The 22,056-nt window shown below is 49.3% G+C and overlaps 1 protein-coding gene across 2 annotated transcripts in view; it reads left to right on the top strand.

Moving 5' to 3' along the window:
- The first annotated feature begins 3,463 nt into the window (after window positions 1–3,463).
- The window catches only part of PIP4K2A (phosphatidylinositol-5-phosphate 4-kinase type 2 alpha), a 172,215-nt gene continuing 153,622 nt past the window's right edge, over window positions 3,464–22,056 (top strand). The window contains exon 1 of one of the 2 annotated variants that reach the window (XM_056114725.1): window positions 3,464–3,830. In XM_056114725.1, coding sequence (XP_055970700.1) covers window positions 3,687–3,830 — 144 coding nt within the window. In that variant the 5' untranslated portion in view covers window positions 3,464–3,686. The remainder of the gene's footprint in view (window positions 3,831–22,056) is intronic. The other variant, XM_056114724.1, reaches the window with a different exon arrangement.

Genomic DNA, 22,056 nt, shown 5'->3' with positions numbered 1-22,056 from the left:
GCCATAACCTTAAACTGATACAATGTTAGATAGCAATTATATCTTAATATAGCTGGGGAAAAGTACCCTTAAAATATTTTTAATTGAATCACTGTGAGATACATTTACAAAGCTTTCATGTTTGAGATTCAGCCATACAAAGATTGAACACCCATTTCTCCATCAGTGCAAATTTTCCCACCACCAATGTCCCCATTATCCTCCCCTCCCCCAGCCCAGTCCTCACCGTGCCTCTATGGCAGACAATTTCCCTGATACTCTCTACTTTTGGACATTGTATTTTCTCAAATTTTCCCACTACCATTCAAGCCTGCCTACCAGGGGTAGACACTAGATCATTTATTTTCCATTGCTCATCTGTATATCATGAGAGGTTGTATGGCCACAAAAGTGGCCACACGCTTCTGGAATTTTAGGATTGTAAACGTTTTGGTTTCAGAGACATCTCTGTAGGGAGCTAATCCATTTTGGGATTCAACTGGCAGCTTCTGGACCCAGGCTGTTGGTGCACTAAGATGGCATCCAGATTTGGGTTGTGGGCGTGACATCCGGCCTCAAGAGTGAATGGGAAGCCAGGGTAGGATGACATGACTCTCCTTAAAAAAATACTTTAAGGAGCTTGAGAGTTAGTATAGCAGGTGGGGCACTTGCCTTGCATGTGGGCTACCTGGGTTTGATCCCCAGCATCCCATATGTTTCCCTGAGCACGACCAAAAATAATTCCTTACTGAGAGCCAGGAGTAACCCCTGAGTATCACTAGATGTGACCCAAAAATAAAATTAAAAAGACTAAAAAGAAAAAAAGAAAACATCTAAAAAACCTATAAGTCCTGGTACCAGGGAGATAGCTTGAGGGAGCAGTGCATATGCTTTACCTGTGTAATCCTATGGTCCTCTGAGCATCACCTGTTAAAACACCTGAGTGAAGGGCCCCTGAATATGACTGGATATGGCCTAAAAACAAAACCAAAGAGAAACTACACATCTCCTCATTACTATTTGAAAATAGCACAGGGATTTTTTCTGAAGGGGGATTTGTTTGGGGTTCAACGTGCAGTGCTTAGAAGTCACTTCCAGCAGTGCTCAGAGGCCCAGCACTGGGTCTGGAAACAGCTGAGTGCATGCAAGGCAGGAATCTTAGTTTTTGTGTTAGCTTTCTAATTATACTTTTATTGGGGGAGAGGGTTTGAGCCACACTCCCAGGAGAGCTCAAAAGCTACTCTCAGTTTTGTGCTTGGGAGTTTCTCCTGGTGTGGTGTTCGGGGGACCATATGGTGCCATTGATGGAACACAGGCCTCTTGTGTGCAACGCATGTGCTCAACCCCAGTGTGTTACCTCTCAGGCCCCACGTAGATTTTTTCCAAGTTGTGTCTCTGGTGGCTCCTATTAGCGATAATCCTTTACAAAAAGCCTCTCCTAATACAGTCCCTGAGGTATTAGGAGCTCCCCTTCCTAGAAATTCGTTCAGCATGCATCATGACCAAATTCAATTTTTAAGCATTCTTAGTGATTGCCTTGCATTATTAACATTCAGTTAAACATAAGAGCAGTTATGGAGCAAATCAAGTACTATGGAAGCACTGAGGTGGATGGACTCATTTCAGCAAAGAGGTCTGTGAGAGTGAGAGGGAGGAGATGACATTCGAGAACAATTGTTTCAAGGTGGGGACGGATGGAAGGGGTGGATGTGGAGTGAGGCTGGGAAGCAGTAATCAGGGATGACTCCAATTTCAAGCGTTCCAAGCTAAGGTCAAAGACATTTTGTTAAACAAATGGGCTTCTAGCTGGGGTAGCTGAGTGATATGAATTTCATTTCCAGTGTAATAGAAAAATAAGCAACATGTGGGGAGAAGCCGTTGAACTTTGCTTGAGGTGCCTGTGAATTATTGATGTAGAGATTATTTCGTTGCACAGCAGTTCACTGAAGCACTTCTCTGAGGTCAAAGGAGACTTTTAGCGGTCACCTGCATTTTACGGCGTGTGTGTGTCTGTGTGTGTATGTGTGTGTGTGTGTGTGTGTGTGTGTGTGTGTGTGTGTGGTGCTGAATGGAGAGGGCTTCTCATTTCTCCTGTCTCCAGCTGATTTCCATTTGAACCAAGTGAAGGAGGCAGCGCAGAAGTTTATGATCAGGCCCAGAGTCATCTTTGTCACTTATTAACACAAAGAACCAGAAGCTTAGAGGTTAACTGATTTACTCAAATAAGTGTAAGAAAGAGACAATCCTGTGACTTCTCATTACACGTTTAGACGGATGCTGGCCAAGCAGGTATCAGCTGGAGGGTGTGTGTGGGGGGGGGGCGGGGGAGTATGAAGCAGAGATGGGACTCAGGCTTAAGTGCTTTCTGGTTCCAACCTTGGACCGCAGTCCCCTGAACACAGGGTTAGAAAAATATCCAAATATCCAAAGTGGGCCTCCCCGCATCTCCTCCTGAAATGTGAAGAACTAGATGAGGTCCGAGCAAAGAAAACAAAGGAACAAACGAAGGTGACCCTAAGGATGCCTACTCCAGTCCGCATGAAACTTGAGCTCCTGGGGGGGGTCTCTTAACCCCTTAGACAGCCAACGCGCTTGGTAAGAGGGCTGGCAGGGTAGGTACAAAGGACAGACTGATAATTACTGGGGGGACGTTACAGGGACAGACGGAAGACACACGTGGAAGGGAAGCTTCCTGTAGTGCTCAGGTCCTCTCAGACTGAGCTTAGGAGTACGTGGGTAAAACTGCTGAACGGGTCTCCGTGGGAGAAGGTGAGTGGACGTTCTTGCAGGGAAGGCAACAACATCGCTGAGGGTTTGAAGGGGAAGGAAGGTGCTGTCCGGGGCAGGATGCTCCAGGCTAAAGCAGAAGTTCCAAGACGAGGATTCCAGGGCTGTGGGTGAGGAGGGGCGGGGATGCGGGCGGCGGTGGGTGACAGCCTGTGAAGGTGGGTCACCTCTTCCGCGTGCGGGCAGGCCCGAGGCTCAACGGGAGTAAGAAAAATCCATTTCAGGACGCGGCCAGTGAAGCGCCCCGCGTCCTGTCCCCGCGAGCTGCAGCCGGGGACGCGCAGGTCTGCACGCCGCGCCGCGCCTCTCCTCAGCTCGATAAGCGGCGCTTCTCAGCACCGCCTTCCTCCGCCCGATCGTCGCGTTTCTGGGCGCCTCCGCTCAGGTCTCCCCGCGACCCCCATCCCGGGCTCTCGTTTCGGAGAGGAGTAGCAGGGGGGGTGCCCGGCACGATGGAGTCCCGGAGCTCCCCGCGGCGCACGCCGGGGGCGGGAGGGGGGTCGGCCGGAGCGCGGCGCAACCCGGGCAGCACCCGGGACACCGGGGCGCAGCTTAACGGTCCCGCGACCGCGCCCCGCGCCCCGCCTGCCGCGCCGCAGCTGCTGCCCGCCCGCCCCCCCTGCGTCATGACGCCGGCGCCCAACGCGGAAGCCGCCCGGGCGCGCCTGGTCCAGCCGCGGGCTGAGCGCCGAGCGGCGGCGGCGGGATCCGGGCCCGGCTCGAGCCGAGCGCAGCGTCCCTCCCCGCGGGCTGCGCGGGCGCGGCGGGCGGAGCCAGGCGGAGCGCACGGGCGGCCGGAGCGGGGCACGGCGCGCCGGGGCTGCCGCCAGGGGGATGCGGCTGCCTCCCCGGGCCGGCGTGTAGAGGGCGGGTCCCCGGCCTCGGGAACGCGGCGGTGGAGGGGGACAGAGGCGGCAGTCATGGCGACCCCCGGCAACCTGGGGTCCTCCGTCCTCGCGAGCAAGACCAAGACTAAGAAGAAGCACTTCGTGGCGCAGAAAGTGAAGCTCTTTCGGGCCAGCGATCCGCTGCTCAGCGTCCTGATGTGGGGAGTAAACCACTCGGTAAGGGCTCGGGCTGCGGCGCGCGGTCCTTTTCTTCTTCCTCCTCTTCCTCCTCCACCTTCTGCTGCTCTGCTGCTGCTGCAGCTGCTGCAGCTGCGGGCCGGGCAGTCTGAGCGGGGCCCCGGCCCTGGGCTGCACGTCCTCTGGGGCTGCCAGTTCCCCGGCCGCGAGCGTCTTGGTGCCCCCTGCCCGGTGGCGCGCGCGCACCCCTCGGGGCCACCCGGGGGCCACCTAGACCGACTCTGGAGCTAGGGCCGAGTGCAAGATGCCGGAGTTCCGTTTGCATCTGAACCCCGGGACCGATGCACCCCCCCCCTCCCCAGTTCAGTCCGGCGGGCTCCCGGGAAGTTTGTGCGGGGCACGGCTGCGGCTCGGGCGTCAGCCACGGCGGGGGCTGCTGGGCTAGTAGTCGCAGGGATCGCTGCCTTCTTGCATGGACTGTTGGGGTAGCGGGGGATGGGGGGACAGGTGTACCTGTCCGCGACTGGCAGCGTCCGGAGCATCCCGGACCTCTCCGCGGATACACTACGGGCGATCGCGGAGAGCTGAGCTGCGGCTGACATGCTCGGTGCTCCCCCTCCGCCCCCCTCTCCTTTAAAGGCGACATTAGTGGACCCCAAGGAATCCTTTGGGCAAAGATAACGCCGGTAAACATCGCGTGGGCCTTTGGCATGGTGCCCCGCACCCTCTCCCGCAGCGCCGGGGCCGCTGTGCGGGGCTGGAGAGGCGCGCCGCGGGGCGTCTTTTCGCACCCCTCCTCCCCCACCTTGGGGAGCCAGGCCCGAGTCCAGCTGCGGAAGGGCGGCCGGCGGGGTGACGGCAGGATGCGGGGGTCTCAGCGGGCGGGTCCGGGACGCTGGGGCTCGGGGAAAGCCTGGAAAGGTGAGCACCGCAGGCTCCCGCCTGCAGAACGCGCTCTGCGGGCTCTGCGGACTGCGGTGGGAGGGTCTGGAAACCGCCCGTGGCCGGGCCCCCGGGCCCCAGGCGAGGAACTCTTTTCCTCATCGCTGTGTGTGTGTGTGTGTGTGTGTGTGTGTGTGTGTGTTGGGGGGGATGGGGGAGGGGGTGTGTGGAACGCGCTAGGAACTGCTGGCCAAGCCCTGAAAGTTGCAGGATCCTGGGGAGCACGAGCGTGACCTTATCCACTGCAGTCTGGCAGCATCCGCGGGAGAGGGAAGCTGCCTCCTGGACTTGGGGTATCGACCGCGTCCCTGGGCCTTTTTGCCAGCGTGAACGAAATGACCGATGGAACCTTGGGAGGTGTTTAGAGAACACTCAATTTGATGAAGTTGTTTAAAATGACACCATCCCCCTCCAACCCCCCCTCAAGCAGCGCGTTTGGTCTTTGGCTTTTTCCTTCTTAAGTTTTTGAGCTGGGGAGAAAGAGTCAGCCGGAATCTGGAATCTGGACGCATTGTGTTTCGTTGAAGTGAGTGTTTCTAAAGGAGGTTGGAGGAAAATGACTTTCTCTTCTCTTCTCTTCTCTTCTCTTCTCTTCTCTTCTCTTCTCTTCTCTTCTCTTCTCTTCTCTTCTCTTCTCTTCTCTTCTCTTCTCCTCTCCTCTCCTCTCCTCTCCTCTCTTCTCCTCTCTTCTCCTCTCTTCTCCTCTCTTCTCCTCTCTTCTCCTCTCCTCTTCATACCTGGTCTCACTGAAGTGCATTTGAACTTCCTTTCAACTTCTTTAGCAATTTAGGGATGTCACTTCTGACAAATGCACACATCACAGCAGCCAACTCTTCCTAAGTTTTATTGCAGTAAGAAAAATACAATTTTTTCCTTTGTGATAAGCCTACAGTTTATGTAATTCTTTTAACCTTTTCTTTTCCTCTTCTAATTAATGTTAATTGCTTTTTTTAAAAATTCTATTTGTGCTTTCTTCTCCTTTGGAGTTCTGGAGTTTCCAGGAGTTTGTGCCTGAGGGTTTAATCGGGTAAAGTAGTGTCAACAATAAACCCCTGGAAAAGTGAGCTGACTGGGAATGAGTCAGAATTCCAGCTTACTTTAGCAACTCATGTAATTATGCATGTTTTACTGTAACCACTTAATGTTGCTACCTTTTATTTGTGAATTGCTACATTTGCTTGAGAGTTTCTTGCTAATTAGAAATATTTCAACCTACCTAAGACTTATGTAATGATGTTTTATTTGTAAACAGTGAGGTTTTGTGTTACTTTTCCTTTGCTTTCAAGAAAAGCTTGCAATTCTAAATTTAAGTATCCAGAGTAGTCAAGTTTTCATAGTTTGTCACACACCCATCTTTTCACCCAACACATATTTTGCTCAACTGCAAAGGATTGCTTAAACTGCTTCTCATATTTTTGTATAAATACCTTTACATTTTGAGGGCCCCGAGTCATCATAAGTGAGGTGTATCTTGCAGCCTTTTCCAAAATATTAATTTTATTATTTTCTGAAAATTAAAGGAAACATGAGATCCAAACTACAGCCACCAAACTTTAAAATGTGCCAGTTAAGGTGAGGTGGGGGAGGGAACTTGAAAACACTAGTGGAGGGAAGTTGAAACTGGTGGTAAGATTGGTGCTAGAACATTATTTGTCTAAAACACAACTATCAACAACACAAGATTGATGCTAGAACATTATATGTCTAAAACAGAACTATTGTAAGTCATAGTTCTTTAATTAAATAAATATTTTAAATGAAAGGAAATGTATATAAAGATGAAATGTAAGAACTTAGGTGCCATATATTTCTGGTCTATTTCATTTTAAATGACCAAATCTCATATCAGATAAGTGTTTTATATGATCTAGTGTGCACCAAAGTCTATAATATAACATGAGAATAAATATGTCAGCAATATTAGCAAGCAAGCATAGTGTTGTGTGCAAATGGGAACCTTGGAGAAAGTGAGCAAGGACAGAGAACTTTCTACTCTTGCCCCACTTGTCTAATATGATCAGACTTAAGTGGGAAATACTTTCAATATTTATTGCTGTTAAAATTCATTTGTTTTAAGGACAATTAGAAATAACCATACTTTTGGGGTTGATGATTTGGTTCTGTTAGCATCTTCTCAGTGTTTGGAAATCTACATACCGTCGTAAGAACTCTTTGGATCTGTGTGCCAATTCTTTTTCTACTTATGTTGACCTTGGGCATGTTCTTTCCCTAACTTCAAAATTCAAGACTAATTTTACAGACTTTTGGACACGCATGATGCAGGGATGTGCAGATGAGGAATAATTCTAGTTTACAGACTGCCTGCCGTTCAGCGATTCTGCAGCTGTGGTCAAGTAAACTGCTCATCAAAAACTTGTGTTCTGTGCTGGATCTGTGATGGCTGCTTCTGTATAGAACTTGTACACATTCTACTCACTTTCCCACAAACAATAAATATAAGATGCTTGTAACTTGGTATTTCCACTGTACTAGGTGTTATAAGTAACTCAGAGATGACTTAAAGTGTATAGTAAGGTTGTATGGATTATAGGAAAATCCCATGTTTATAATATGCAAAGAATAAAGCATCTGGAGGTTTGCTATTTGCCTCGGTCTTAGATCCAGTCTTCCTTGGATACCCAGAAATACTCTGGGGCAAGAACAACTATATGAAAAAAGTTGCATTATTATTAGCATCTGCCTTTAGTAACATGCCAGAATTTTCAGAATCATAACTAAAAGGAGGGTCTGTAGTAAGGGTGGAGTCTCTGGTGATTGTAAGAGATGTGAGAACTAGAGTTTGCTGGATTGATTTTAGTTGGACTGCAGTGTAGTCTATTAAGTCAAAGTCTATTTGATTGCGATGCAAAAGCATGTAATTAAGGTAGAAATTTTCATGTCCATTATCGTGGTGATTCTCAATGAGGAGCTAAAGCCTGACTTTGTATGGTTTGTTGGTGTTATTTTGTGTTATTGCTTTCTAACTTAAAATACCCATCAGTGTATGGATCACTGCCAATTTGTATTTCAAGTAGTTTAAGCAGGGGATATAATTGAGCACATAAAGGAAAAGATGGTTTCAGAAGGAAATTTGTCTTGTTATATTTGGAATAAGACTAAAAAATGTTCAGGCAGTTAGCTCCTTGGGATTATATTTTAACAGTATGTGAAACAAACCAAATCCACAATCCAAAATTGTCTTACAGTGGTGTTTCAAAAGCTTTTTAGGCAGAGTGCTATGTGACCCTCTTAGAAATTAGTGCTTGAACCATTCACGTGAAGGAAGATATCTGAGTAGGGGGAAAAATGTAAAAGATATGGAACTTGTTGGAGTCAAATAAAGTATTTCCAAGTTGCTAAGTCTTTTGATTGTCGGTCTTAAGAAAGCAACTTTAGGGGATCATTTAACATCTTAGAGAGGTTTGGGACATTCCCCAGGGGAAGCAGTATTGGATAAAGGAACAGCAGGGATGACTGATTGGAGCCCTGTGTCTGGAAGTTGTTGGACTTTCTGTCGCTTTTCGGATTTTTTTCTTGCTTCTTCTTGACTGCTTTCTCTGCGTGGGTCAGAGAATCACTAGTGGCTCCTGGATTGGGCGTATTTTTCTCTTCTAGCTTTTTTCTCACAAAGGGACTCATGTCTCTGATTTCTCTGCATGGGACAGGGCATTCACAAAGGGACTCATGTCTCTGATTCAGTTTTGAAATGGCCCTGAAAGTATTCCTGTTGGTCCAGCTGGGTCAGCAGCAGTATCCCCCATTCTGGACTGGAGCATTATTAAAGGTGGCAGAATTTGGGGAGGGACAGTTAGTTCCCAAAGGAAGGGGGGCTGAGGCTCGGCCAAAGGCCTGGAGTGAACTGCACAGTTGAGCTGGGTGCAGTTCTTGGTGTGTGCACTCCATGTTTGTTAGTTCTACCAGATGATGTGGTTTTTTGGATAGACCATCAATTACTTTTGTTGAATTCTCAGCACAGCCAAAGACTTTTTAACAAGGTAGAATAGCATCTTGAAGAATTAATGCTTCTCAGGGCTGTGGGTTTGTGCTTGTGCACTCAAAAAAGCAAGAGAAGGAAACCAGATGGAAAAATGAAATGACTGACTAGGAAATATGAATGGGGTAAAATACACCGAGGCAGTGAAGTTAAGATGATAATAAGCTCGGCATTAGATGAATGTAATTGAATGAAATTCAACTCACCAAACTCAGCTCTTGTGTTGAATTTTTTTCTTCTCTTTACCATTTACTCGATCAAATGATAAGCAGGCAACACACCACATCGTTTAGTTGGAAAATAATTTTATATTCTCAAAGTTTGGGAGTGTGTCCTAAGAATAGAAGGCATTTTCTTCTCCAGGTACCTTGGCCTGGAGTATTTAGATTGACGCCTGAGGCAGGCCAATAATTTTCCCATTTTTGGCTGGATGGTCTGTTCTGCTTTTAGAAAGACTACGTTTGTAAAAAACTAACAAACAGAAAGCAACAATTGTAATAAACTAACGGAATCTTAAATTGATTAGGAAATGCAGTGGACCAGAGTCATTAACTTACCAGTTTACCCTTTGGGATACGAGTATGGGGATTTGGATTTGGGGGAATTGATGCAGTTTGGTAAAATGTTTTGTGGTCATCTCAGCTCCAGCTGGCTCCTGTCTTTTCTGGGCTCTGAGTAGATGGCCCAGCTGCTCCAGTGTCAACAGACTTGTACCTAAAGTGAAAAGATGATGCTGATGGCCACATAGGATTATTTGCAGGGATAAAATAATGTATTTAAACCCCCAGCCTGTAATTAGCACATAACCAAGATTCAGTAACTAATAACCTACAAATGACGCCTACTTTATTAACAAGTAGACAAGCGTTCAATGTGTAGAGGAACTGCTTGGGTATATTAACAAGTGCAAATAAGATTGTGACTCAGCAGGTCTGGGGTCTGGGCTGTGAGTCTGTGTTTCTCAGCTCCTTGGATCATGCTGATGCTGGTGGTCAAAGGGTGGATCCTTTGCATACAAGAGAGAAGAAAGACTTTATTTTTTTAATTTAATTTTTTAAAAAAAATTATTGAATCACCATGAGATAGTTATAAGATTTCACATTTGGGTTACAATCACAGGATGATCAAACACCCATCCCTCCACTAGTGCACATTCCCCACCACCAATATCCCCGGTAAACCACCCCTTTCCCACTCTCCCCCTGCCTCCATGGCAGACATGATTCCCCATAGTCTCTCTCTACTTTGGGGCATTATGGTTTGCAATACAGACCCTGAGAGGTTATCATGTTTGATCCTTTATCCACTTTCTGCACACATCTCCCATCCTGACCGATTCTTCCAGCCATCCTTTTCTTAGTGATCCCTTCTCAATTCCAGCTGCCTTCTCCCCTTTGCTCATGAGGCAGGCTTCCAGCTATGGAGCAATCTATCTGTCCTGTGTATCTACTATCCTTAAGTGTCAGCCTCATGTTATGTTGTTTTATACTCCACAAATGTGTGCAGTCCTATGTCTGTCCCTCTCTTCGAAGAAAGACTTTAAACAGGGGGAAATGCTCCAACTTTGCCTCCTAACTATGAGCAGAGAGTGGGGAAGAACAAAGTAGGGCACAAAGGAGAAGGAACTTTGTTACCTTTGTTTATTTATGAAATGTTGAACTGCAGGTGGTGGCAAGTGGAGTGTCAGGTACCAGCTCTGTGATGGGGACAGGTAAGGGCATTAGAGCTCAGGGCAAGCTTTGGGCTTTGATAGAGGCTGGGCAGCGGGGTAGGGATGGGGGTGGTGTTCATGGGGAACTGGGAGTGGAAGTCACAGGGGAACTCTGGCGTTAAGGGAAGGATGGAGGAAGGGCAGGAGGAGGGCCAGCAGAAAGAGATGTTCTGGTGAGCCTGACATTCACCGTGTTTTGGGGGCCAGTGCTTATTCAGTGTGGGAAGGGGTGCATGTGTGGACTGATGGAGGGAGGGAGGGAGGGATGGAAGCAGAGTCAGCTTAACAGCAGGCGAGATGCTGAGAATGACAGCCACCATTTCATCTAGGACCCTCAGCTTTCCAGTTCTCCGCTCCATGTGGCCTAACTGTATAGCCAGTCCGGTTACTGTTACTTCTATTCCCCTCCCTCCCCAGATTTATTTCCCTGGGACTCCTTTTGTCCTGTTGGGGGGCCCTAGAGCCCTGTGATGGTCTAGTGAAGGCTCAGGACTCCTTTGAGAAGGCAGGTGCTGCCCACTGTATCCCTGGGGTTCCCGAACTCTGCTAGTGGAACCAGGAGACCCAGTTAGGGGCCCTTTCAAGAGTCAGGTGGGGTCAGATGGGGTCGTGTGGGTGGGACACAGAACATCCTTGGACCAGGAGAACAATGGCTTGGGGGAACTGAAGTTATAATGACAGAGTGAGGTGGGTTATCTCTCACCCACACTTACTGTGGAGACCCTAATTCTGCTGCCTGGATGGGCTCAGAATTTTCATCCCTTCCCCCCTTTTTTGTTTACTCCTCCTCCTCCTCCTCTTCCTCCTTCTCTTCCCTCCTTCCCTCCTCCTCCTCCTCCTCCTCCTCCTCCTCTTCCTCCTCCTCCTCCTCCTCCTCCTCCTCCTCCTCCCCTCTTCCTCACCCCCCTCATCCTCCTTGTTCTTTTTTGTCAAGTTGGCCAGTGCTCAGGGCTTACTTCTGGGTCTGTGTTCAGGGATCATTCCTGGCAGGCTTGGGAGACCATCTGGGGTGCTGGGAATCGAATCTGGGTCAGCCTCATGCAAGTACCTTTTCTGCTGTAGTACCTCTCTCCCTTTCTTTAGCTTTTTCTTTCTTTACTCTTAAGAGCTATACTTGAATAGGCAGAATTTAAGCTATTAACCTGGAGGAAACCTGTTAGCAAATATACACTGCACCAGCACATTTACATTTGAATCTGAGGGTGAAGGTGTTTTTGTTTGTTTGTTTCTTAGTAGAAATAAAATCATTGTTTATGTTTCAAACATGTAGAAAGAGGGTGTGTGTGTGTGTGTGTGTGTGTGTGTGTGTGTGAGACAGATTATCTGTGTATAATTTGTTCGTGTAGAGCATTGTAGAGGGATTGAAAATAGTCGCCTACCTCAAAGGCAATCTGGAAGTTGCACAGTCCTGCTTGCTGGTTCTGCATCTGCATGCAGGAGGGAAGCACAGGAGATCACAGCTTGGTTGGCCTGTGACCTTGAGCTAGCCCTGCCAACCTCTTGCTCTTATAAGTGCTTCTTTATACAAAAAGGTAATGATAGCTCTCTCGGTGGCAGGGGAGCATACAAGTGTGGATTAAATTAGTTTGGGGGGACTGGCAGACAGCTCAGAGAGCTAGTATGCATGCCTTCCATGTGGGACACCCTGAGTTCAGTGCCCACCACTGCCTGGAGGCTGTAATATATAAATAAGATGGGATTCATACGCTACCTAAATCATTGGCACATGGTTCATTATCAATAAATGTTAGCTGTCCTTATTTTACAACTATTTTGCTTTATTTCTTAAGTTTTATTTTAGTTACTGTGATTTATAATACTATCAATGACAAGATTTCATTCAGGGTGTCAGGGTCACCCTTACCTCTAGCCCAGCCAGACTCCCTCTCTATCCTCTCTACTCACCATGGTAAGCTTAGTTCTATAGACCAGCTCACAGATCCTGTTTGCTTTGGGCCTTTTGCTGTTCGCGTCTCATGCCTGAAGACCATTTTTGGTGACAGTCCCCACTGTCCAGTGCTGGCAGCTGTAGAGGAAGCAGACCTCTCTCAGCACACAGGCATGTGAATAACAGCACTGGGGCACCAGTATGGGTCAGAGTATATACTGCACCAGCACATTTGAATCTGAGGGTGAAGGAGATTGATGGAATGGCCAGGCACACAGGTGGGACATTCCCACCCTCCCCCTCAGTCCCCCATGGGAACAACTGGTGCAGAGACCCTGAGGCAACTGCGGGCTTGATAGCTAGGAAACCTTAGGAAGCTGTTTGGCTGAAGCAGAGAGAGCCTGAGAGGGAGAGATGGAGATGGGGCAGGGCTTGCAACTGGGGGCCCAGACCCTGGGAACTGATACAACGGGTTCAGGACCTAGTGGGGACTCTCTTTGCTGGAGAAGCCAGGACACTTGGCTGCAGTCAGCAGCCCGATGCGGCACGGTGTGACACTCAGGGTGGTGCCCAGGGTGAGGCTTGGCTGTCCCCATGCAGGGAGAGAAGCAGATCCCTGCTGGCTGCAGGCCCCTCCCACAGAGATCACACACCTGGTGATGTGTGAGCAGCTTCGGGCTGGAGAAGGCTCTGCTCGCAAATCCCAGGGTGTCTGGGCCAGCGGAGAGTCTGGCCTCTGCCTGAGGTCCCTGAAGATCAGTCAGCTGGACGGCTTCATAGCTTCAGTTTGGGCGGTGGAGGGTGAATGCAGATGGTCACTGTAGATGTGCTGTGTGTGACCAGAGAAAGGAAGTAAGGGGGCAGGAGAGAATCTGTAAGCGAGTAGAGAGTAGACTGCAAGCCGCACCAGGGCAGTGGTGAGAAAGCTTGGGCCGATTGGGGATGGTGAATAAAATAACTTTATACCCCCAGATCGTCAGTGATGTCACCGTTCACCTCAGGTACAGTTAAAAAGAAAAACGAGAGACCGAGAGCCACAGGGCCTGCTGATGGGAGTGTTCGGAGCTGCGTGGAGCAGAGGTTTGAATGCAGCGTGGTGTTTCCGTGTGTGAGTGTGTGTGTATGTTTGTATGCATGCGTGTTGTGCCTGCGATTACCTGGGGCTGGGCCCACACCTGACCTGTGCCAGACCACTGAGATCGCTCGCTGACTGGGTTTTAATGAGCCATGCTGCAGTGTTTGCCAGAGAGAAACCTAACAAGCTTCTGGCGGGTCCCTTTCAAGTTTACCCTTGAGCGGGATGCCATGGCTCGGTCTTGAGTTGTGAGAAAGTCCACCCGAAACACACACCATAATGCAAACCAGTGTCTCCCCAGGAAAAATCAAAAGTTTTAACCATCCAAAAAAAAAAAAAAAGAATTATCAAAAGGGCCAGGGAGATGGCTCAGGGTACACAGCACATGCTTTGCCTGTGGGAGCCCCAGGGTTCAATCCCACACCGTCCCCTCAAACACTGTCGTTGTGGCTCAGACCACTTCTCCTGGGTGGGACGCAGCATTTAGTATGTTTTCTGCTCATTGAGATGATCCAGTGTCTTTTTCTCTTTAAGGTTTTACTCTTCATATAGCCCCGCCCCTCTGCCCTCACCTGCCAAGAAAGCATCCGACACACAGGGACCTGGCTGAGCCTGAGCCAGCGGTGGCCATTCTTGCCACACCCAGTGGGTCTGGGAGGGCTGTTCCATGGGCCTGACAGTGACACAGGGCTATTTCTTTTTCTTTCTTCCTTCCTTCCTTCCTTCCTTCCTTTCTTTCTTTCTTTCTTTCTTTCTTTCTTGCGTCACACCAGGCAATGCACAGGGGTTACTCCTGCTTCATGCACTCAAGAATTACCCCTGGTGGTGCTCAGTGATCAGGGGACCAGATGGGATGCTGGGAATCGAACCTGGGTCGGCCATGTGCAAGGCAAATGCCCTACCCACTGTGCTATCACTCCAGCCCCCAAATAGGGCTATTTCAATTGCGTTTAATTCATATTTGGTCTATGGTTCTCTTTTTCATGTCATGCTCAACAGCCACCTGTGGTGAGTGCCTACAGAACTGGACAGGGGGGTGAGAGAGTTTTCGTCACTGTTGGATTTTGAGGGACCAGCTCCCGGCCCCATGCCCTGCTTTAAACACTAAGTGGCCCCTCAATGGCAGATCCTGCCCTTTTGTGTCCACTCTGCTTCTCTCTTCCTGTCACAGCCAGAATTGAAATGACTGTGTCACATATCCCCAGTTGTATCTCATGCCTGTGTCCCCTGATCCCTCCTTCCTGGAACTGCTCTATGTGTGTGGGGTGGGGGGGTGTCGGGGAGGGAGAGGGAGCGGCAGGGATGGGGATGAGGAGGTTGGATCACATCCGGTAATGCTCAGCACTTACTCCTGACTCTTCTCAGGGGACCCTGTGAGGTGCCAGGATTCGAACTAGGGTCAGCCACACACAAAGCAAGTGCCTTCACCTCTAAACTATCTCTCCAGAAGCTCCCCTGTTTTTTTTCCCTTACTTCCTACTCATCAACTATTTCTTGGGTGCCTCACGGGGCTCCTCCTCCTTTATTCAGCCTCTCAGTGGTGGAATGTCCCAGGACTCTGTCCAGGGTTTTCTAGAACTGCATATATCTTTTTTTCTTCATGACCTTATTTAGTCCTGTGGCTTTTGATACCATTTCCTGCTGCTGATTGGGAAATGCACTCATCACGCCTCACTCCCTGGCTCCATACTCAGTTTCTCAGCAGGTATCTTTACTTGAACATCTGATGGTATCTCAGAGGTGCTCCCAGACTCCCCCACTCGCATCCACCCCCACCTCCTGCACTCCCTTTGGCCCATCTCTTTCCCACTCCAGTAACTGGGCCGCCATCTACTCAGCTGCTCCAGCTTAAAACCTAGGAACCAGCTTGATTCTTCTTGGCCGCTTGGCTTCATTCCTCCTGGTTCTCAGCCCATTTGGGGAGCCCCAATTCAGCCTCCTCTCAGTTGCCTGCTAATCAGTCTCCTCCTCTCACCCCAGTCTTGTTTGCATCCAGATTCTCAGTAGCTGTGGCAGCCCAGGTCTCTCTGAAATGCAGATGTTGAATATCAGGGCCCATCTCCCCCATTGCATTGCAAATAACACCAGGGTATATAGCACCTCCCCCCCTCTTAGTTCCTGCACTCAAGAGCTCATGAGCCAGCTCCCTGCTCCCCTCTTGGCCCCCAAGTCTTATCGCTCTCTTCAGGGCTTCTTCCTTCTAGCCACTGAGGCCATAGTGCTTCTGCATTTACTTTCCTCTTCATCTCGAAGCTTCTTCTTCCCTGAGCCCTTTGCAGACCTTCCACCTCGCCCTCCCTCTCATCTAAAGTAACCCCTCTACTCTCGTGTTACTCTTGTCTTTTTGACATGACACTTAACACCAGTGGAAACTGAGTTGGCTGCATGCTTACTCTCTCTCTTCCCCGGACAAGGTTATGAAGGCGAGGAGCAGCTGTAGCTCAGTGGTACTGCACTTAGAGCCGTGCCTGTATGCAGCAGGCACCCACTGGGTGCGGTTGCACGGCTGCCCGCCGCTAAGCCTCTAGACACCACAGACCATTAGCCTTCAAAGGGAGCACTCAAGCCCCTCCATGGCCTATTTTCATCAGGGTGCGTTTTCATCAGGGCGTGAAGTTTGTTTTTGCTATGATTGAGCACAGTCTCTGGAGCCTTGTGCTGTTCTGGTTGTGCAATGCCTGGGGGAGGGGAGAGGATGGGGGAGGGCGGGGGGGTGTGCAAGAAGCTTGGTGCAAGTCGGGCAGCAGCGATAAGAGGTGTGGGGTAACCACAAGCTGGAGCCAAAGAGAGGGCTTGTGTTTACAGCAACCCGCTGGAACTCTGCCTTGTGAGCATAGCACAGAAGGCCCAGAGTCAACTTGCAGAGCCTCTGAGGTCCAGGGAGCACCGTGAAGGTCCTGGGAGTGCAGATGATGCGTCTAGGCAGCTGGAGGCACTGCTGGAGGCAGGGGTGGGTGGGTGCAGTGTCTCTGAAGTAGCCCTTCAAGCTCAGGACTTGGAGTAGCTTTGTGACCTTTGCGACCTGCTCTCCACATTAGTATTCCAAGTTGAACAGGGCCAAGAAGGATGGTGGTTCAAGCATCTTATGTCTTTGTTGGGGGGTAGGTGTGGGGGGGTGTCTCTCTGGGGCAGCATGGTTCTGCTGGTGCTTCTTCATGGAGCTATATTTGGCTGCTCCTCTTCTTTCTTTTTCTTTTTTTTTTTTTGGTATAGGAAGATAGTTTTTTGGCTAAAGCTAATTTGGAAAGATGTGAGGGGAGAGGAAGAGAGAAGTACATGATCAAAAGAGAACACAGGCTTCTCCAAAGTGAAATAAGCAAGCAAAGAGGCATGCAAGTGAGACACCTGTTTAAGGGAGAACATGGATTGAAGACCAAGCCCCTCTTCTTCATTTTTAACCCGAGCTGTGCCTTCCTTGTACACAATTATTTGGGGGGAGAATTCTTTGTGTCTGCAGTGAAAATGTGCATTCTCTCTAGAGTGCATTTTTGCCAGGGGGAGAGGAGTATTCCAAATCCAGGCTAATGACACTCAACTTCCAGCTTAGATCTCTTACAGATTGTGTCCCTGGCCTGGGGGTGGCTTATTCTGTACTCTATTTTATGGGTGGACTCTGGGATCTGTCTCTTTGTTTCTACCCAAACCCTCCCAACTGCAGTGGGCTCTCCTAACTCGGGGGTCGAGGTTGGGGGGGGAGGTATACTGCTCTTGTACCCCCACTTTTTCAGATTTTGACAGGGTAATGCCAGCATCTTTGGTATGCCTTTAAGAAAGCGGTTAGGGCTGGCGAGATGGCAAGGGCTGATGGGCATGCTTTGCATGTGGAAACCCCCTCTTCCCTCCTCAGCCCTGCATGGTGCCCCTAACACCCCCAGGGAGCAGTGAATTAGGAGTAGCTCCCAAGCATTACTGAGTGCAACCCACAGAACCACGGGGGGTGGGGAGGAATCCTTTCTATTTCAGGTGTTGTTTCCAGAGTACAGTTATTTTGAGTCCCCTGATCCCACTGTCTCTATGGATATGGAAGGTATCTTCGTGCTTTCTCAGAGAGGGAATAAAGGACAAGAAGCCGGGAACAGTGGCTCAGTGCTAATGTCCACTCAGGGCCATCGCGGGAAGGACAGGTGCGGGCTCTCGGGGCCACCGCAGGAGTTGGGGTTCAGTGAGCAGCTGTGATGGGGGAGAATGCCAGGTATGAGGAAGAGGTCCCCTGCAACGTGTTTCGGAAGTAGGAGTCCACTGGCTTGATCACTGCATGAGGGATGCGGTGGGCAGAGTTGAGGAAGTGCCAGCCTCTGCTTTGGAGATCGTTTTCTTACTGACTGGTACATTACTGCCATCTTCCAGGTTATCAGCCACAAAGTCTTTATTATAGCACCAGTATTACTTATTCAGACCCAGGAGTCTAGTTCCTAGGCTGAAGTTTTCACCATGTTCTGAGTAAACTCAGCATTTAATGTCCCTGGTCTTAGTAGATTTCCGAGACGTGTACTCATGGCCCTGATTCAGTGAGTAAGTAATTTTGTAAAAAGCTCCTCTTCAGATCAGAAATTGCTAATTGCTCCCTGTCTTCAGCCGCTGGATTCGGGTTGGCTTTTGGGAGATCTTTTCTCTAAGGAAGGCCTTAGAGAGAGACACTTGAAAAAGACAGTTTTTGCTTGGAGGGGGCACATAGCCTGCCTGGGAAGGCAGGCCGGTAATTATGGATAAACAAGATGGTAAATGAATGAATTAGCTGAAATGCTTTATTTGAACTTCATTTGCTTATCAATAACAGCCACATAAATCCGATTAATATGGGAAAGACAGGCAGGGTTATCGGAAGCCAAGGGCAGCCGTCTTCCATGCCCGCTCTCTTTCTCACTTGTCTTTGTACCATCATATTTCTGGATGCTATTCCCTTGCCTTAAACCAGCCACATCTTAGCACAACACTGCCAAAGCTAATCGGAAAAAGACCATTTTAGATTAAGCGAGAATTAAGCGAGACTTAAAATATCTCTGCAGTCTTCGCATTAACTTTTCATGAATCTTCATCCAAAGATACGTTGATTCTTCCCCTGCTGTGCACACAGATGCCACACTGCTCCAAGGTTTATTTTCTCCTAGATGGAAGCACTTTGAGGTGACCGCTGACCCCTCTGCATCCATTCTTGTGGGGTTGCGCCAGTGAGTGAAAAGGGGGCAAAGCCAGAAAGAATAGGGCATCGTGAGATGGCTCACCATGCGTGCCCCAGGAGGAAGGCCGCATCCCATGTGCAGGGAACAGGGGTGGGTGGGGCTCAAGCCACAGTCCTGGGCAGCCCCATTGCTCCAGATGCAACACAGTAACTGTGGGACATGCATTGCTCTGGGGCTAAGAGCTGCTAAGAGCTGTGTTGAATGTGGAAGCACAAGCTGAAGTGAACTGGGTGGAGAGGTTGCAGATGGGCCGTTAGGCACTGGAAGAAGCATTTATTGATGCATGAAGGCCCCTGGTGCTTTCAGGGAATGTTGGGCCTTTCTTCTCTTGCCCCCTCATCTAATCTGAGATTTTGTTTTTTATGGGCGTTACTCGTTTCTTGTTCTCATGCACATATTCCTGTTGCTGCATTCACTTTTCTTTATCTGTAAATTTATTTTGGGATCTCCCAAAAGTGCTCAGGAGACTTAGGGTTCTTCCCAGCAGTCCTCTGTTAACTGGGCGAGGGGTTCAGTGCTAGGACCTGAGGATTCGGTGCCGCTTGGACCTGGTGCTTGGGGACCTTCAGGACTGTATCTAGTGATATTTCAGGGACCATGTGGTGCCAGGGATCAAATCAGGGGCAGGTGTACACAAGACACATGCTTTGTGTGCAGGCACCAAGACACAAGACCTCATATTAATCAAGTAAAGAGTGATTTCTGTGGTGTCATCCAGAGATGAGGGTGAAACAGGGTGTGGGGTAGAAATCGCCATTGCCACCTGTGTACTCTGGCATGGGGCTGTGGCAGCCAGATGCTGATACCCTCCTCACCATGTATGCAATTGTCTAAACTCTCCAGTCCCCGGTTTTTGGTTGGGGATATTTTGGGCTATACTTGGCAGTGCACTGGGCTTCTCCTAGCTCTTTGCTTGGTGATGGGGGGTAGGGGTGAGGGTGGGAGTTTAGTGATCCTTTGTAGTACTCAGAGGACCATGAGCTACTAGGGATCAAACTTTATCGTCCTGAATGCAAAGCGTAGACTCAACCCTTGAGCTGTCTCTGCAGGCCTGTACTCATTTTTTGTGTTCGGGGATCACTCCTGGTATTACTCAGCATACCATGTTAGGTGTCAGAATCGAACTGGGTTTGGTCACATACAAGACAAGCACCATACCTGCTATACTATCTCGCCAGACCCTCCTGCATTCATTTCTTGAAACTTGGTTATTTGGGCTTCGAATTGGACCAACAGTACCAGATACCATTCCTGCCTCCAAAGTCTGGGGCTTAGTATTCCTCATAATTTTAAGAAACATTTTGTTTGGGTTTCTTGACTTGCCCTTTGAGGAAGTTACCTTATATTAATCAAGCCAAGAATGACTTCTGTGGTGTGACATTCAGAGATGTGGGTAAAATGGGGTGTGGGGGAGAAATCACCATTGCCACCTGTGTACTCTGGCACAGGGCTGTGGCAGTCAGACACTGGCACCCTCCTCACCATGTACCCAATTGCCCACATGCTCAGCGGGGTCCTGGGTGCTACTACCTGCCCTGCCCCACTCTTTGGGGGTCCAACATTGCTCTTGTCAGATTCCCAAGTGTGGAGCTCCCTGAGCAAGCTAGCAGGTGGGGTGCAGTCTGGCCCAGAGAAGAGGAAGCAGAGTGTTTAACGAATCTGCACAATGAGGAAGGGCATGATTTTATGGACTTTCCTGCTGCCCTCATGTTCCTGTTCTTTCTCAGTGCTCCAGTGTTCTGTCATTGAAATGCTTTGCAGCCTTTTAATTCTTACGTAGCTGCGGCATCCCACCCCACTGCTATGGGGTCATCTGTGATGGCTCTGTGGGTTCTGGCCATCAGCATAGCAGCCCACATGTCTAGAAGTCCCCAGGATCTCTCTATTGCTTCTAGAAAGTTCGCCAGGCTCTGGGTGGAGGGCCTTGTTAACAGTCTTACCAACAGAGATATTTCTGGCCCAGGACATGGCTCAGCCAGAGACCACATGCCTAACATATGGGGCCCTGGGGTGTGCCCCCAGAGCTGCAGAAAAAAGGAAAATGAAGAAAGCTTAAGAAACAAAAGCCTATTTCCTGCTTGATGTTTTTCTGCTTCTGTCTCTTGCCGCCACCCTGAGGGCTTTGATGCTGAGGGGGAGCAGGTGTCTCTGCCGTGCTTGGTCACTCCAGACCCTGTCCATCCTGCTTGCCTTGGCGATGCCATCTTTTGGGAGACAGACTGGACCGAAAATCTTGGGGACCTGGGAAGACTTGATACTGACCTTTTCCCCCTGTGCACCTCTAGTGTAGGGCATTGAACCTGTTGGGCCATGGTACCATGATGGGGTGGCTGGTGTCAGGTGAAGCCAGATCTGGGACTTCTGAAGACAGTTGCACTCTGGTCTCCTCCATGGGAAAATTGCTGGCATGGTTTGACCCTGTGAATTTGTTGGCAAGGAGCGGTATGGAGGAAAAGAATGTGGGTGATGCCAGAGTTGGCCCAGACACGATTTTCTTTAAGCCCACCACAAGGTCACGATTCCAGGAATCCATGGCTGGCTGCAGGGTTTAGAGATGCTGCAAACCAGCAACCTCCTCCCCCACCTGCCTCACCTCCCCCAGTTCCCTCCTCCCCATTCTCCCCACTCGCCCAGGTAGCCAGGGCCCCATCTTAGCCATATGAATTTGGGTCTGAGCGATAACCCCAGCCTGGTTCCAGGCACCAAGGGGGCCCCTGGGCACAGCTGTGAGTGATGCCCAAACACCAAGCCAGCTGTGGCACCTGAATGGCACCCAGCATGATCTAGAAAAGCAGAGAAAAATAAAGAGAAGTACATGTTTATCACACTCTCCATCTTTGTGCTGTGTCATTTGGGGGAGGGGACATACCCAGCAGTACTCAGGACTTATTCCTGGCTCTGTGCTCAAGGAGTACTTCTGGCAGGGCACATAGTACCATATAGGGCGCAGGGAATTGAACCCAGGTTAGCTGCGTGCAAGACAAGCACCCTGCCCACAGTTCTATCACTCCGGCCCCTTCTAGGTTATTCTGAAGCACAGTTATTCCTTATATTCCGTACACCAAGCAGTCCCAATTCACTTCTTAAGGCTAAGTGCCATTTTGCATTTAATTGGAATTAAAGCTATGAAGACGGATAAGAATACTTGTCACATGTTTTGTTTTGACTCTGTAGTGTTTGAGTCATTTGATTCATTTCTTCCTATGCATATGAGCCGAAGGTTTTAGGGTACTCACAGAGTATAGTATCACAGAAACATGTGTGGTTGTTGTTTTGGTGGCCCCTTGTGAATTTCCTTGGCACCAGCTTCTTTCTGACCATGCGTGCCTCCCAAGTGCCCGGTGGGTTCTTCTGTATTTTTGGAGTCAGCCCTGACGCCTTTGGTTTCTGTGCCCCCAAAATCTCACTAGGCCACTAGTCCATTTGACCGTTTTGAAAACTTCTGTTGGAACTTAACTCCTGTGCCAAAGCATCT

Source organism: Sorex fumeus, unplaced genomic scaffold (genome assembly GCF_029834395.1).
Source record: "Sorex fumeus unplaced genomic scaffold, SorFum_2.1 ptg000026l, whole genome shotgun sequence".
Taxonomy (NCBI): Eukaryota; Metazoa; Chordata; class Mammalia; order Eulipotyphla; family Soricidae; genus Sorex; species Sorex fumeus.
Note: the sequence above shows the minus strand (reverse complement) of the source record. Positions and strands in the feature narration are given on the sequence as shown.